We start from the raw sequence: 18,213 nt of genomic DNA, 5'->3' as shown, positions 1-18,213 counted from the left end.
AAACCTCGCCTCTCTCCTGGGCTACTAAGGTTATGCATCCTTGCAGAGCTCCCTTATGGAAACCTAATGCTTACTCAAGTTGAGCGCGCCAAGTGAATTATATCCATCCAGGGAGAACACCTGTTTTAAAAGTCCACCGCTGCAATGCATGCTGCAATGCAGTGGAAGTGGATGACTGCACAGGATGAAGTGGTGATATGTCTCTTGGGCTGCTTCCCTGCACACTTCCATTAAACATGTTCGACTGATCGCCACAGTTGTGGTTACATACTATGGTCGTCAAGGCATTCCTGTCCCTGTTCACACCTTTGCTCCATCATTACTAAGTCAAGAGGCAAGGGTCATCACAACAGCACCTTCAGCACTGGGGATCAGAGCATGGCACCTGCCAACTACTTTCCACATGCATTGTTCAGATGGCTTAGGGCCGGAGCACCACATGTCGCACTCTCCTTTCAACTTCCTTTGCATACTGAAAAATGATGCTACCACAACTGCAAATGCCGAAACCTCATTTCTTCCTCTCCAAATTACAACCACTCTTCCGAAGTATTAACAATAAGGAAAACAAAGAATTTGTGATGGCAAGGTTCTTTAACACATACTTTTCGCCATGAAACTGGCAACAGCCTTCAGCTAGCTCATTTTAAACAAACCTAGTGAAGATTTGCTAAAAAGTCCCAGTGAAACAATCAGTGCCGTGAGTAAATGCATGCAGCAGCATTTATATGACTGCAGGCATAAAAAAACAAAGCTCACCAAACTGCGCCACTGAGCCAGTTAACACACTACAGCAGAACAGTGCAAAGGCACAGCTAAAGTGCATTACCGAAAACTGGGCTTTCAACAAACTTCAGCTCAGCATTGAGTGCACACGTTGCAGTTTTACAAGGACAGCTGCAAGTTCCTGGCCACTGAATTGAGCTGTTGATGAAATTTGCACTGCAAAGTGGTAACCGAGCTATCAGCTTTATTTTTTTTCCCTGGGGGCAGGCAGAGGGCATGGCACGGAAAGCAATGGCTAATGTGCAAAAGGCGAGATACTCACAGGCGAGCCAAAGTTGTGGCCAATCTCATGGGCAAAGGTGATTTCGGAAACCTTCAGTGGAATTTTGGCGTTATGATTGAGGAACGTTATAATGCCTGTGTTGAGACTGCGCTTGACATTCTCCGACTTGCCATTGATGTTTTCAGAGTAAGTTTTGTACTTCTCGCAGATTCCACCAGAAGCACCTGCCAACAAGGAGAAAATTGCAGTCATAAAAAATCCTGTTGTTTCACTCAAACACAGACCACCTGAGATGAATAAACTCCTTCGCAACAGACCATCACAATCGGGTTCTCATACGGTGAATTAGCTCATGATGCACAACATGATACTAAGTACAGTTGACAACCAATTTTAACGCGCCAGTGTCAAAGGCCATGTTATGAAGAAAATCCGGTGTTGCATTGTGAGCAAAAAATCACTGGCACTGCTCTGGCAGGCGATCCCCAGAGAGCAACCTAGGAGGCAGGTGGGCCACCTAGGTCATGTGAACTTGCAGCGTCATCACAACCTGCCTACCGGATAGTGAGCGAACTGACCACCGTGGCACGTGGCAGTTTAATCAATGATTGGTCGCTTGGGAAGAGCAACCTGGGTCGCAGAATTAAGGCCTGCCGCTTAAGGCACCTGCCATTGCAGGACAGTGGCGCATCGCTTAACAGCTATATGAGGGCTATATGCTTCCTCTTTGTGTAGGAGCGATTGTCCGGACCCGTAGAGTATCTGTTACGGGTTCAAGTTGGACTTATTTTTGGAAATGTGGTGGAGCGTTTGAAGGATGCTTCACTCCCGCCACCGGTTGGCCTGGTATTGCACTGCCTCCGAGATCGGCCTTGTCTTTAGCGCGCCTTTACTACCCTGTCTTTCTATTCCCTCTTTCACCTCTCCTTCTATCTGCACGTGGTAGCGATTGTGGCTCGTCTTGAGCCAGTGAGCAGGCCTGTGCACTTTCCTTTCTTTCTTCCTGGCAGCAACAGACAGACAGACTCTATGTGTTGGGACCTGAAGACTTCGGTTGTTGATGCACGCTGCTGACTGCCATTTGTCAAATGAAAAACAAACCTTGCTTATAATGGTGGTGGCACAACAAAGTAAAGACAACGCACTTGGCTATCACTCGGCAACTCGCTATTTCAACATGACTTTTTCGTTGCTGCTTGGATGCCGTGGCACGACCTTTTCTTTATTTTTGGGGTGCTAAATATGCACTGTGTGTCGTGTAATGGGTCATTACTTCAGTTACAAGGCTGGTTTCAAACTGAAGGTTGCAAAGCATGGGTTACGGCATGCCATCAGTGCCACTGAATGACATTTCATTGTTGACCAAATGACAATGGACTAACGCAGAAAACATGAGGACGAGCTTAGAGCTATGAAGAAAGACTGCCGTGCATTTCGACGACTGACCCAAGGCAAGTTTCCTCACATAGATGAAGTTCTCAGCTACACAAAAAGGGTCAACAGTGCAGGCTGCGCACGAGCTGATCCACAACCATGTGCCAGCCTCTGCAAAAAGCCACAGCGCTCCTGCAAGTGATTATAAGGTCAGCAGTAGTTGGAAAACGTGCTTAATGCATCAGAACAGGCGGTGCCTCAGAAGGTGCACAACGTTATGCCAACAGCTGCCGGCAGACTGCGAGGTGAAAATCTATGATTTTCACTGTTTTGTCATTCGGATCCAGCAGAAGAAATTCTTGCTCACGCAAATTGGCAACACGGGCCAAGCAGCTCTGAACTTTGACATGCCCTGAAGTAGCACTGTGGAGGTGAAAGCTGCCAGAAGTGTGCACGTGAAGACGCCGGCTGCCGAGAAGCAACGGTGCACTGTGATGTTGGCGATAACGGTGGATGGCAGGAACCTGCCAGTGTTCGTCATCTTCAATAGGAAGATGCTTCCAAAGGGCACTCTTCCCGCTGTTATCCACATTCGTGCTGAGATAAAGGTGGATGTCGGCAGAATTGATGGCTGACTGGCTCAAACAGTCTGGGGATGGCGACTAGCGGCTTTCCTCCTGCCGTTGCTGCTCATCAAGGACAGTTTCCAAAGCCATCTCGTGAAGGGTGCCCACTGCCGAGTGCAAGAGATGCATATGGGCCTCACTGTGGTCCTGGATGGCCCGACGTCAGTGCAGCAGCCTATTGACGTGTCCGTGAACAAGATCTTCAAGGACAATGTGCGGTAGTTCTACACAGAGTGGATGACCGAGGGGAACCACGACCAGATTCCGGCAGGCATGATAAAAAGGCTGACCATCGACAAGCTTTGCCGATAGATCCTGCAGGCATGGAGTGCAATTGCCTGCGCCACGATAATGTGCAGTTTTAAGAAAACTGGCATCTCAAACTGCCTGGATGGCACTCAATACAATGCACTGTGGGGTCGATGACTACCAAGAAATGGTCAGCGACAGAAATGACAGCTCGGAATCGGATAGCAAGACCAACAACTGGCTAAGAGCAAGTTGCGAATAAAAATGAATTTTTGATTCACATACATCACACGTCTTTTTATAACAAAGGTAAGGTTTTAACTGCAATTTTCTCATCTACACAGTGATATTAAATTTTGAAAATTCGTTTCTGGTTTTAGAGGAAACGAAATGGCGCAGTAATTGTCTCACATCTGGGTGGACACCTGAACCTGTGCCCCATAAGAGAAGGGAGGAAGGTGGGAGTGAAAGAAGAACGAGAGAAAGAGGTGTAGTAGTGGAGGGCTCCAGAACAATTTTGTCCACCCATGTGCCGACATCACACAACACACAGGCGTCTTTGTGTTTCGCCTCCGCCAAAACGTGGCCCCTGCGGCCGGGTTCGAACACGGGAACTCCGGCTCAGTAGCCGAGCGCTCTCTCTAAACACTGAGCCGCTGCGGCGTCTCTTAAGAAAAAAAAATCTGTAGACACTTTTTTCGCCCCATATAATGAATCCTCCCCCAAACTGAAGTAGTCTTAAAAAACAAAAAAAGGGGGGGGGGGGGGGGGGGTTCATTACATGAGCAAGTATGGCACTGGACGCAGTTATTACTGCTCTGTGGCAAAACCATCTTCCTTGCAAGAGAATGTCAGTGAAAGAGGAGCAGTAAGATAACAACCCAATTGGTGATAACACTGGCGAAAGCATTACCTTTACTCAAACAGAGCATGAGATTAATATAAAATTTCTGAGCAAGACATAATAGCAAGGAGTGATGTTCACAACTACAACCTCGGTAGCATGTTTTCACAGTACAGACCATCAATGAATTCTTTCGGCATGCTGCAATCACAAAGCTTCCCAGCATTGTGCGACAAACCAATGTTACTTTCAGCGGGCCTCCCAGAAAAAAATAGAGCACTGGCGAGTTAAAAGAGGGTGTAATGGCACTATCACCATCAGCAGTGCTGCGCCGCCTCGGCTCGTGACATGCGCTTGCTCTGGCTACAAGGGGCCACGTGTGGAGTAGAATAAAATAGTTGATTCCTGGTTCCCGGCCTGTTCGATTCGTCCGCATCGCGCTCTTTTAATTTGTAGGGGACTAAGTCTCTGTCCCTCAACAGAGGGCATAGAAAAACTACAGACAACAATTACGCATTTCTTTACTATGCTAACTACATCATTTAAAACTGCCAGAACTACAAATAGGATCCCAAAACCCACCATTGACTGAGGCCACCCAGGCCAGGCCCAAGGTGCCATGCTGGAAATCTCTGAAGGTCCACACATAGGCCAGGCAGAAATCGTCATGGTTGGACAGGGAGTTGAGGTTCAAGAAGTTGGAGGCGTCCAGGTTGCCCGCACAGAATGGATTTGTCCGACGGTTTCTATCTTCATAACATGCTGAGGTGTCATTGATCTGTAAAAGAAGAATGTCTGGTAAATATGGAGCCCCTGTCTAGGCTATTACTCTTCCTGGCTCTGGCGTCAACCACAAATACATATGGCACAGTGTGATGCAAGCCCTGAAATGGTATATACAGAATGGGTCATTACATCTTGAGTGAGTTGTTACCTTCTCAAGTGAACAAAATGGACCTCTGCTGATGATCATGTGACTGACTTGTTTTGAAGCATTAGCTCATATTAGCCTTATCCTCAGTTTCGCTCCAACCTCAGTGCCGCCTGTTTAAGTTGGCAGGTGGCAAACTTAGCTGAGAAGAACTAATCAACAAACATTTTCAATACTGCCTCCAGGGCTCAGGTGTCAATTAGGCATTCATAAATCTCTGGGTGTTTCTGCCAGTCTTCTAATGAAAATAAACAAAAACTAAGACAGAAAAATGAGGATAATCGCATGAAATCTGAAAATTATGTGCCAGTACACCAGCTGTGGCTGTGTGCACCCTAATCATAGGTAGTATTCTGACGAGCGATCCAATAAATAGGTGCCGGCTTTGTGCCCTCCATGGCTCCAGGAAAGAACACAGCAGAATATGAGAAAACGCCACTGACCACATACTTTACACACCAAGTCAGCACATTAGCTTAAACACAAAGTAGCCAGTGTGTCAGCCAAAAGAACAACTGATACCCATCTTCAAGAACAGAGATCACGCAAGTTTTCAAGTAAGTTGGACCCAACTGAAAGCCTTAATTCAAATTTTCAGGCTCAGGCTTAAGAGGGGATGTGGGTATTGAGGTCGCAAAAAAACAGCAAAAAGTCATTTTTAGGAAAACAGTTTTCTGCACAAAATATACTTTAAACTATATCTCTGCAAATATCCACACTCAAATGATCCCAATGTGAAAAAAAAAAGAAAGAATATTCTTTTTATTTTCACTTTGGGATCATTTGAGTGTGGATAGAATCGCAAGGCTGAAAAACGAACTGCTGGCTTCCACTTCACAACGTCCCAATTTATGCGATTGCAATCCCAAAACTGTTCTCCAACCGGTGCAGTTTTTCTTTCATTTGAAAGCTTGTTTCACGCCCTTTCATTTCACACTTTCCAAGATGGCATCGTAAGCAGTGGGGATCTGCTCTGCAGTCCGCTGTGTAGGCTTTCCCGCGATGCACCAGCATTGTCTCAAGCGAGGGGCGCATTCCCTGGTTAGTTAAAGTAACTAACAAGGGAGAGCGGGCGCCACAGAGACTGCTTGAGCACGAGTGCACGGGTCTTAGCTGACAGCATCAGGCTCTTCGGCTGGGATCGTCGGCGCGAGCGGACGTTTCACACAAGACTCCGCTCTTGGCAGCGGGACGAGGAAGTGGCGGGGAGACTTGCTCCCATATCTTGTCCCGTCCGGCCTCGAAGTATCCTTGCCCTAGCGTGGGCGACATTCCCTTGTAACCTTGCTGGTGAGTCGGATGACCTCGATTCCTCAGCGTGTTTTGATGCTAGCTGGTGTTATTGTTGCTGTAGCAATAAATGCCTTGTTTGTGTCAGCCAGTGTGTCGTTTTTTTGTTCCCTCAGAGCAAGGCCCGCCGTGGTTGGCGAGCGCTCAGTAGCGCACGCGATCACGGGGTGGGGTCTGGCGGCTTTGAACAGTGTCAGCTGCAATTAAGCGGGGAGAACGTATTTATCTCCCCCAATCCAACCCCACAAAGCGCACACCGACTTAAGTCTCTGTGCTCATGATTTTACCAATACACTTTCTGCCTTTACATACTTTTTCTCTGGTTTGCCTTGGGCAATTGAAATGACCTTGCTATTAATTTATTCAGGAAGAGTATAGCTGTGTGGTGATATATTTTTACTGCTTTTAAGATTATTCCTAAATTTTAATTATGTGCTTTCCTATATTGCCAGCCAACTCATTCTGCACACTCCATTCATAGAATTTTTTACCAAAGCATTTTCACTGAGGCAAGTGTAAAAACAGCATTACTCCACAAAGTGCTTCTTGGGTGATGCACTACCGTAAATATTTCTAATAAATTATAGATTTCTTTTTTTGCAAATGGCTGGTAACGAACAGCCCGATTAAAACCACAAAACTCCTTACAAATCAAATTCTGGTGAGCTATTCAAAATATATTTTCGAATTTGGACTCTATGTAAATAAGCACTTTCATGGTACTTATGGTAGGATCATACCATAAATAAAAAAAAATAGTTTAAGACTCACATCTGACCCACCGCGGTGGCTCAGTGGCTAGGGTGCACGGCTACTGAGCTGGTGTTTCCGGGTTCGAACCTGGCCGAGGCGGCCGCGTTTCGATGGAGGCGAAATGCAAAAAGGCGCCCATGTTCTGTGCGATGTTAGTGCATGTTAAAATCCCCAGGTAGTCAAAATTGTTCCAGAGCCCTCCAGATGGCACCTCTTTCTTCCTTTCTTCTTTCACTCCCACTTTCCTCCCTTCTCTTATGGTGGCTGCCTCATGGTTCAGGTGTCCACCTGTCCACCAAGATGTGAGACAATTACTGCACAATTTCCTTTCCTCAAAACCCAATTTCCTAAGACCTGCAGCGCCCCCCTTAAATGAGCACAGGCACCCAGTTTTTGGGTCATGTTTCTTTTTTTGTAGCAGCAATGCACAGGGCCTTAAGAGCAAGAGAAAGAGAACTGGTGAAGATATATGCCGCAATTTTTCAAAGCGTTATTTTTCACCTTCAGTTTCCATTAGTTCTGATGTCAAATGAGAGTACAGAAAACCGTCACGACTCAAGACATGCTCACAGCAAATGATGAAGCAGCAAATTCATTATTATTCTGTGATTGCACATGACTCACGAAAGCAGTCCTTGGCTGCTTTTAAAAGCAAAGTAATCGTAGCTGCCAAAAGCATCGGTACAGCATCAAGCGCTGTTACATGCTGTAGGGAGATGCGGTAGGGAGAGCCTGCAGTTACTGCTGCCGGACACAGGACTCTCTAGCCATGCCATGTGTGCAGTTGGATGGCAGATGCTAGGGGTAGCATTCCGGAGGAGCTCACCGGTTGTAATTTCAAGAAATGCAGGATATCAAACACGCCCAACGGTACCAAAGATGTGTTTCTGTGGAAAGATATCTCTGACAAGGGCTTTTCGGAAGACAGTACACTCAACGATGACGATCACTAAAGCACCGACTACAGACACTTCCGAAGCGTGTGCGCCCGCGCGAATGCCGGCACCAGTCTGCGCATGCTTGTGGCGCAGGACATGAGTAGGCGCGAGCGCGGCGCCCGATTTGTATCTGCCAGATATTTTCCGCCTGTGCTACATGCATCGTATCCACCGCGCCGGCATACACAAATAATCAGAGGATGTTTAGCTTTCACGACTTCTGGAATGTCTTCGAGCTGTCTGCCTCGCATTATACACGGATGAAAACTTTTTTTTCCGTTTTTACTATCACCAAATTACACCTCATATCATATGCGGGTCTGAATTATATGCAGGTTTTTACGGTAAAGCACACAGGGGCATATCTCTTCCCGTTGCACCACTCCCAAGGTCTTGTGTGCTGTTACCAGAAAAAAAAAAAAAAAGACTGCAAATAGCACGCACCCGTATCCTCTGCACGGCAAACTTGATGTCCCGGATGCCATTGAAGTTTGTGCTCCGGTAGATGCGGCTGGCCGCCTCAACGTGCTGGGCAATCAGGGAGGAGATCTCTTCACGGGCCTTCACGGGGTCCCTGCCCGTGCTCATGATGTGGTCCCACAGATAGGTGTCGGTCTGCACAAACAGGTTGCAGACGCGTCGCTTGGGCAGGTAGCTGCTGGCCCCAAGGTGCAGGTTGCTGGCCGACCGCAGGTACTTGGCCTGCGGCGCCTCTGCATTGTGGTGCTGCTGGTCCTCTGCCTCCGAAGGAGAGCGGACTGACCGCCGAGGCTTGCTCTGGATGCTTTCCTGAGCACAGCCAAAAGAAAAAAAAAACAACCAAATGGTAGACTTGCAAGTTAAACCTGGTTACAGTGAAGCTCTCAAAAGCTCGTGACTTTTGTCACATGCAGGTTTTGGTTACATGCAGGTTTCGCAGCGGGAATAAAAGCAAGATGCAAATAAATGTGATCCCATCCAGCTAATATTAGCAGTGAAGTCCTAAATGTTTAGAGATAAAAAGAGTTGAGAGACAAAAGCAATGCCAAAATTTTCAGGGTACTGATCATGCATTGTATAAATTTAAGACACATTTATTAAGTTATTTGGTAATGCAAACTTTACTATGCAAAACATGTGCCATGTTGCAGCAGGACAGTGCAAAAAGCATAGCCGCCAAATGAAGAGCATGCAAGCTTTTATCTCACAACTGCGTTGGTAATGTGACTGCGACAGCAGCCGCTGCCATTTCCACTACAGCACACATGGTGCCGCCACTTGTGGGGCGAGGAGTTGGAGGTATGCACCTCTTCCCACGTCCCCCCTCTCTGCCCAGTCTCATTGCCCTCAGTAGCAGACTCTGCCCTCGCCTCAAGTATCCCTTGTTGCCAATGTTACAAACCATGGAGGTTCATTACATCCAAGGTTAAGTGCACATACAATGAAAGCTTGCTAACTGAAACTTCATTAATTCCAATTTCTGGATAATTCTAACTTTATGATTTGGTCCATACATGCTCCATTGGTGTCTTTGTAAAACGTGGCATGTAAATTCAAATGCAAATCTGTTCAGCGACTGATAATTCAAACTATGTGCTGCCACACCTGGGTGGCCAGGGCACACGGCCAACCGGGCAACACGCCCGTGAAGCTGTGCTGTCTCTTCGGATGATGGGCCTGCACTACGAGTGTGTCTCATAATCGAAACCATCATAATCAGCCCCACCGGCAACACCTGATCGGTTAAAAATGCTGAAAGAGGATGTGGCGGCTTGAAAGCAGCGAAAACTGTCGAAGAAACCAGATGATGTCACCAACACAGCGTACGCTCCATAGTTCATGCTCAAGGACCGCAATGAGACAAAAGCCAACATGGCTGTGCACTCTGAAGCAGAGGCTCTCTTCGGAGTGAACTCGTCGGTGTTACTGCATTTTTCGTCATGTCAACTCTCTATAAACTGGGTACAGGGTTTTCGCTTCTTATCTTGTCTATAACAAACTGTATGGACAATAAATCTGGCCTAATTTTTTATTTTATTGGACGGTTCGGTACCTCCTAGGCCTAACAAGCACCAGTTTGTTGCAGAAATTGTTCACTTCATGCAAAGCACATGGCGCCACTATCACCGAAATTATTGTCATGTCTACGTTTGCGTACAATGAATGATGTAACAAAGCACAGTGTTCCACAAAATGCTTGTATTTACTATGTGTAAACATGCATTTGCTATTCTAGAAATCTCTATTAGCTGTTGGAGCATCCTGAATCATGATCATGTACAATGTCTGGCAGCGCTACCTTGCTCATCAGGTACACAGATGGTCAATCACCAGCGACGTGCCACTACACCGACGTGTTCGACATGCCACAGGTAGTTTTTCAGCCTCCTTTATGACTCTCGATAGCCGCGGTGCTGTTGTTGACTGCACTGATCTCGAGAGTTAGCTTTCAAGTTAGTTTACTGGCAATAATGGGCATGCGTCATGGTGAACCTCTGCAAACTTCGTCTGCAAAGCCTCCCAAATGCATAGATTAAGAGAAACACAGCTACAAGGTTTGTTTAGCTCATCCCTTTTATCTATTTACTCCAGATGGTTCAGCACGGCAGGGAGCGTGATTGTGCAGCGAGTGAGTGAATGCCACAAATTCTCCTCTCTGCTCCATTTTTTTCCTAAAGATAAATATAAAATGCCATGCTGAGAGAACAAGCTATAGTAGTAGGATCCAACTTAAAAAACCGGCAGTTGCTAACACTGTGCCATGCCGCGGTGCCTTGTATTACTCCGCTGGTCAGTTCCAACAGTAAATGAAATCAGCTTTTTAATGTCCGGCTATATTAACCAAGCCAAGTATCAAAACTCTAGAGCTTACAATTTTTTTTCTTGTATTTAGCTAACAACAAAAATCTCAACAACGGACTACTCTTTTTGTCGTGGAGGAATTCTGTGCGGCAGTCCTGAATGTGGCCGGAGCTTCACCACAACTTAAGTTGCATCTGACTATAGTGGTATTTTATTTACCATCAGTGATCGACGGCTGCAGCAGCTGCCATCTGTCACTACAAAGCCATGCGTAGTTGCATACAATATTTTCTTTTTTAAGCACTCCTTCGGCCTTTATGATGCAAAAAAAAGTTTTTATTTTTTTGTCAACTGGGTGAATGAAGCAGCTTTTGATTAACTCTTTACTGTGGCATCTGATGCACACAGCGTTCCATTTTTCGGAAAACAGCAATAGCTCTGCTGGACGCTTCGCTGTAGCAACCACAATGCAACGACATCCTGCTGCCTCTCACAGTTGCAACCGAACTGACATACGCCTCCGGGATTTCGACCAATCAGGTGAGGCTGAAAATGACAGTTTCGTCATTCTGTCATTGTCATTGTCAGGCGAGCAAGGCCTGAGAGGACAGGTGAACTATCACTGAGGTGAATGAGTGTGTGGGTGGGTCCCTCTGTGTTAGCGGGAACATAGCAGCAGCAATTACAACTTCCAAGGTTTGTACCCAACCGCTGTTGGTAGTCACTGACCTTGACCGCTCCAGTTGTGTGCTTTGTTGCTCAGCAATGAAAAACGCCACCAGTGCAGAGATAGTGTGAATCACATCAGGCTGATCATGTGCATCGCAGAGTATTTGGCACTCTGAAGCCATGCTGTGTACAAAACCATGATGTGCTCAAAACAAAGTGGAGCTTTCGCTGTCTTATATGCTGCGAACTTTGTCTCAGTTTTGTGCCCTCTGTGTCACATTTCATATGATTGTTGTAGAGGTCACCCATAGTTATGCCTATGCAGCATGCCATGGTGTAGTGCCTCGTGCCTTAGAAATGTCATTCGTCTGTAATAATTACTGCGCTAAAACATTTCAAGTGAAGATTGAAACCATGCTTGAAGTTGATGCCGGTCCATTATCAAAACAGTATATCACCAAAAAGTACACTCATTGGTTTAGCAGTTTGCGACTAAGGCCCATTTCACATGCATGAGATTTTCGCCTTCAACGCTGCGAATTCTGTCGGTCTGCATTGGGGAGGGCCGTCGGTCTAGCCGCAGATGGCTTGCGATCGAGTTCCGTCCAGTTGGTATTTAGTCGCAGCGCCTTTGCGTTCGCTCTGCGACTGACCGATGAGGAGCGCCGAGACAGCGTGCAACACGGGGTCACGTGAGAACTGTTGCCGCGGTGGAAGCAAAACTGTTTATTCCAATCAAAACATGCATAATATTGCTTCGCATCTAAAAGTACGCTGTTCATAACATCATCCAACACATTCCGAGTAGCATTTCTGTCACGTTTAATCATGGGTTGCCTATGCAAACATTAAGCGACCTTGCCTGTCCCTTCGACCTAATTCACTGGGTACATGCTGCATGTGAAAGCACTGACCAAAAATCTCACTGCAGCGTCACCGACTAGGCCGACTATTTTCGTTCTAGTCACAGCACGTGAAACAGGCCTTAGAAGGTTGGAAAATCTGCTAACGGGCGACCAGTCTAACGAATGTCACACAACCTGCACAACTTGCAAGTGTGAATTTGTGAGTCTCTGATGTTACGTGACAGTTCGGACAAAAAGTGGCAGTCGCGAGATGACCGCATGCTGCTCTATTTTTCAGCCTTGCAAGCATGCTGGGATGTGCAAGCGAGATGTGCGGCGGGGATGTGCAGTGACCCATGTAAACCAGTACGTCACTTATGGAAAAGTGGTGCTCTGCAAAATTCCGCATATCAGACAAACTGGCTGGTGCTTAAATGTACGGTTGCAGGAGCATAACCTATTGTTGAAAAAACCGCCTTCTTAAAATCTAGCAAAGCACTGTACAGAATGCCGTGGGTGTGGGCCTTTGGCCAAACCACAATTTTGTTTCCACAATTTTGTTTCGGCATCCTAATCATATAACAAGGGAGGTGTCAGAGTCCTATCGTATCAAGAACGAGCAAACATGTGTCAGTGACCCATGAGTTGTCCTGCACGAAAGGCAGGCCTAGATATTGTCTTATCTAGACATACCTCATTGATTTCTAATCTTTTATTATTTGTGAGTATGTACCTATGCTGCATTTTGTGAATAAACAATCAGTTGCGAGTCAGTACTTGCGGTGTCTGTTCCTTCTACGTCCGTGTCTTTTGGCGCTGTTTTTTCCAAAAAGCACTTGACATTATGCAACACCGAACTCCTAACCATAAGAAGCAGACCCCACCATTAATTCCTTTTGTGATGTTTCATTCCACTGCTCCTGCTAATTTGTGATTGTCAAAAGCCTTTCCAAAGGAAATCTTTCCATAACACGACCTTTGTGTACACATTGAGGTCACAGGCCTTCACGTTTTTCATTCTGTAGTGACCTCAACAAGGCACATTTTCCAAGACAACTTACGGCAGTGTCCTGCACAGCGCTGTTGGCAACCCTGTCCATCCACTGCCGCACATCTTCAGTGATGCCACACCCCGGCTGTGTGTTGTTCTCGTGGTCTGGCAGCTCAACGTCATGGGCTGCGTACATGATCGAGTGGTACGGCTTGCCCTCGCTGAAGTACTTGTCAGACCGCTCTGCATAGTAGTGGCCCCCTGCTGTCTCAATGCGTCCCTCAAAGACGCCACTGTGGAGGGCCCCAAACACATGACTCGTTGGCTCTCCTGCAAAGTGAGAGAACAACCAAATCAATACACAGGTCCCTGAACTGAAGGTTGAATTAACGACGGCACCTGGAAATGTCAGTACTCTTTTCAGAGCAAGCAAAGTTGTTACAATTCTCCCTTTGATCTCTATATTAGCTGCCCCTATTGCAGTTTTCTTGCATTACATTTACAGCAAAAAAGGGTGTTTGTGCCCCAGGCAAAAACTCATTTTCGATGCCTTTCATGAGATGTAATTTGAGGGTTTTAAAAGTTAATCTATGCACTACACGTGGAAGTAGTCTCAGCAGTGCAACAGGAACCTTTGTGTCATCTTGCATGAAAAATCACATGAGTAACCACAATCGAGAAGACGAATGGAAGTTCCCAGGCTGGAACAAGATACCACAAAGTTTTTCAACACTCACCTACTAAATGCCCAGAGTAAATATGCGACAGGTCTACGTCCAGCGGTGTCCTGTCGTGAGCTTCTATCACAAGGTCATTGCTGAATACTGATGTGTCACGTTTTAGTCTCAAGTGAAAATGTCTGAAAAATAGAGGTCAAGCATACACTGCTGTATTCAACAAGCCCACATGTGGACCAAAATCAGTGTCAGTGAGCACCGTGACACAATAATGCACATGCCACTGAGCTTTAGAAATTTCTAGTGAATGCAGTGTTCAGTCAGCACTGCATATAATGAAACAAAAACACGATTCACAGCATAAAAGGAGAGAGACTGGACAAACTAATCTGCACTTTGAAAATTATACATCACTGACCCTAACAACACAGACTCGTAGAATATACTGCCTTAATGAAAAAAAATCTTCATGAAAGAAGTCCCAAGGCAGATGTTGCATATGAACTGAACATGTTGCTCTTAATGCATAACTGGTGAAAGCTCACGTTAAGGACCTGCCAGAAAAAATGGACCAGAAAAACAGGTGGAAATGTAACTTAAAAAAGCAGATTTTGTCACAGTGCCACTGCCTAAATTACACGATAACAGGAGGCTGGTTTTCATTCGGCAGTTGACAAACAGTTTTGGCCAAAATACGGTATGCACTGCATTCGATGATGATCATGGATTTTTATCTATGGCCGAAGAGCGCCATGGCACAAGGTATTTTCGATTACTCAAGGTGGGGTCAGAGACCCATTTCCCAAGAATTTCCCCCATGATAAGCCGAGCACCAGGCCAGTGGAAAGCTTGTACCCATTGTGTCACCGGTGGGTACTCGGCGGCACTGGGGATCGAACCCCGCACCTCCCGCATGCGAGGCAGATGCTCAAACACTCGGCCACCGCTGCGGTCGGAATGCACTGCATTCAATAAAAAAAGTCTAACCTCAAGGACAGATGGAAACAGCGTATTGATTCAGGCTCCTAATTTGTTTTCGCAGAAGTTGGCAAGAATGCCAATTTGAAATTTTCATTTCACAACTCAGCACCTCCGTTACAAAAGCAGACATCAAAATTCTGTCAGCTACTCTTTGCCAAAACATTGATGGTAAGCAACGTTATATTAAATTTAGCACAATGTTAAGCCATTTTATAAGCAAGAAATCTGCAAAACTCACAGCTGACATAATGCTTACAGACAGTGGTATTAACAGCATCAACTTTGCTCTATTTAAAGCTCTAGGTCTCCGCTTCAATTGCAGAAGTACATGTTTATGAAATTTAAGTAAAGGTTTCCATGTATAGTTAATTTCAGCAACTGTCACGCACAAATCTGGAACTTTCAATTAAACACCATTCCTATCAGTTATTAGAACTGAATAATTAACAGTCACCTATCAATAATTAAAATTTAAAGGACTGAAAATTTGTGCCAGTTATGCAGAGTATGAATTAAGGGGAACCTTTCTAATACACTCGATATTCATAGGACCAAAGCGCCAGTCCAATTAAAGCAAATGTGCATATTAAGAGAGTTTTAATTGACAATAGTCCACTTTTAATCAGCTCAAAGCTCTGAGAAGGGGGTCTGAATTAAAATCCATCAGTACCAGGGGCTCTCCCTAGTGCTGCGCTGAAACCTAAGTACGCAGGTATCTTTGACTCTGCCTCCACTGAAATGGGGCCACTAAAACAGGCACAGGTGCCGCAGCCTCATCGTCAATAGCAGGACACCATAGCCACTGAACTGCCTTCCCGATCAGAGTTGGCATTTCCATATTTCCTGTGCATGGAGTTACTCCCTGCTAAACGGACACAGAGAACATGCCGGGTGGTTGCTGTGCCTAGAGATGGAGAGGCTAATATCACAAAAAACGTTTTTTCTTTGTTTAAAGAGAGCCAAAAAATAAAACCCAAGTAGCGCCACCAGAGGTAGTCTTCAGAAACAAACTGCACTGATGTCACATTCTATTTTGTTTGCGGATATCCCAGGTTTGAACACGCTGCCACTCACTTCTAGCCAGCAATCACCAAGTCCATCACAAATTTGAATCAAGTGGCAGAGAAAGACATTCTACTTCAAGCCAAACTAATGTCAAAACAGCTCTTAAGCAACTGAACTTTGCCAACAAAAACAGAACGGAGTTGTCGTCCCTTACACAACCACCAGCGCCTCTGCTGACATAAAACGTATGTGCAGCTTAAAGTGCAACTGAAGAGGTTCTAAAATTCGATGATTTTAAATGAGCCGAATGTGTGAAACTTGCAAGTAAAACATGCCAAATATTTTTGCGCTAGCATTTGAAATGGTGCCGTAATCGCCGACTGAAGCGGCGATGACATTCTGGCTTCTCTGAAGTACACAGCAACAGGCAGAGGCCGCAATGCTGACGTCACACACTGCGGCACTAAGTTTCCGGCGAAGAAGCGGTCATTTCAAAGAAGAAAATGAATGCCATCGAAAGCGAAGCACATGAAGCATTGTTTGGCAGCATCGGAAGAGCCGAAGGCAGCAGACAGCTGAAATTTCGGCAACAATGACATCACCACAAGTTTCCTCCAACGCAGTGAGGAGAAGCGTGAATATCGTCGCGGTTTTGATCGGTGATTACGTCACCGTTTTAAATGCCAGCGCAAAACTACTTTGCATCCTTTGCCTAGAAGCTTCATTGATTCGAATTCTTGAATAACCACGAATTTTCAAAAAAAACATTTCACCTTCCCTTAAGCAGTCAACAAATGCCCCCTTCACCAAACTCTTAAGCTGACCTTACCTGTTAAGTGCATAAAACTTGAGGTGAAGTGCTGTGTCCCGCTCTTCAGGAGACCTCTTGATACGCATGTGTCGTTCATGGACATCATAATGATTGTATATCAAAGGCTCATAGTGTCTGACAAACCTATTAAGTCTTCTTGCTGAAATTAAAGGAAAGTAAGGCCAGATTGCTGAGCAAAAAATTTCACTTTAGTAACTGTGCACTAAAGAACATGAATGACCAAGTAGTGAAAAGAGCTTGTAGATGTACACCCTTGGTTATAGGTCTTTAAGCTGCACGGTGTGGTTTTTAACAGCGTAGTAAAGCACTTTTAACACTCATGAAGCGAACCCTTGCCCTCGCCTTTCAAGACCTTTTGTGGTCTTAAGAGGCACTGTAGGTGCCTTGCTGCACAACTCAAAACCAAACCATGTAGCCTGAAAAATTCAACGAGGCTGTACTCGTGTTTCACTTTTGCATAAAATTCATATAAATTCAGTTGGCTCGACCTCTAGACTGCACGCTAAGGATGTCATGCCGACATGAGAAAGTGGCGTGTGCATAAGTGTGGGTGTGCTTAAGAAAAAGAGCAATGGTACTGTCTACAGTGATGAAGATGAATTTTTATGGCACAAGGGCGTCTGTGGCCAAAGAGCACCATGGCACAAGGTTTTTTTTCTTCTGCTCAAGGTGGGGTCTGAGACCCATTTCCCAAGCATTTCACTCTAAAGAAGTTGAGCACCAGGCAAGGGAAAGCTTGTACCCAATATATCACCAGTGGGTACCCGGTGGCACTGGGGCACTGTCTACTGTATGGCTACTATATTCCTCCTTAAGCTGATTTACAGACGGTTTGCATGTTAGAGAGCTGTACTTGGTACGTGTGCATGTGCTGCGGCCCCTGCATCTTATTTGCGTAAGTGTGCGAGTTGTACAGAAAATTGTTGATAAAAATCACTCACCAAAATGCCAATAAAACTGGCCACTAAATTTCAGGATCATATTTTTACCTTAGTATTTGCTATTTTGCTATTTCAGGATTTTTTTTATTTCTCAAACTTCATTTGTTAAAACTTGGTTCAAACATATTTTAATACATGGTACAGATCTCAAACAGCTGAAGAAGTTTCTCATAATGACCTGTAAAGACACCTACATTTTTTCATGAATTGATGAGTTGATAATTTCTGGACTAAAATTAACTAAAATTACATAAAGGTTATGTGCTGCCATTTCACTGCTGCTCAATTCGATGCTTAAAACTGTGTTCAGAGCTAGTTTTGCACTTGATCAGAAAATTTGAGGGGTGGACCCATGACCTCAAAATTAATTTTTTTTTGCCAGAAATATTACGTACTATAACCTCTGACAGCACAATAATGAGCCATAAATCTGGCAGAAATCAGGAAGGGCTGAGCACAAACTTTGGTGCACTCTGC

General features: G+C 45.4%; 1 protein-coding gene across 2 annotated transcripts in view; it reads right to left on the bottom strand.

Moving 5' to 3' along the window:
- The window catches only part of kuz (zinc-dependent metalloprotease kuz), a 67,522-nt gene that overhangs the window by 32,199 nt on the left and 17,110 nt on the right, over positions 1-18,213 (bottom strand). For both annotated transcript variants that reach the window (XM_077668297.1, XM_077668298.1), the window contains exons 2-7: positions 16,793-16,934; positions 14,038-14,159; positions 13,371-13,630; positions 8,459-8,803; positions 4,685-4,880; positions 1,049-1,233 (exon numbers count right to left, since the gene is read on the bottom strand). In XM_077668297.1, coding sequence (XP_077524423.1) covers positions 1,049-1,233; positions 4,685-4,880; positions 8,459-8,803; positions 13,371-13,630; positions 14,038-14,159; positions 16,793-16,934 — 1,250 coding nt within the window. The remainder of the gene's footprint in view (positions 1-1,048; positions 1,234-4,684; positions 4,881-8,458; positions 8,804-13,370; positions 13,631-14,037; positions 14,160-16,792; positions 16,935-18,213) is intronic.

Source organism: Amblyomma americanum, chromosome 6 (genome assembly GCF_052857255.1).
Source record: "Amblyomma americanum isolate KBUSLIRL-KWMA chromosome 6, ASM5285725v1, whole genome shotgun sequence".
Taxonomy (NCBI): domain Eukaryota; kingdom Metazoa; phylum Arthropoda; class Arachnida; order Ixodida; family Ixodidae; genus Amblyomma; species Amblyomma americanum.
The sequence above is the reverse complement of the archived record's forward strand: the minus strand, read 5'-3'. Positions and strand labels throughout refer to the sequence as shown.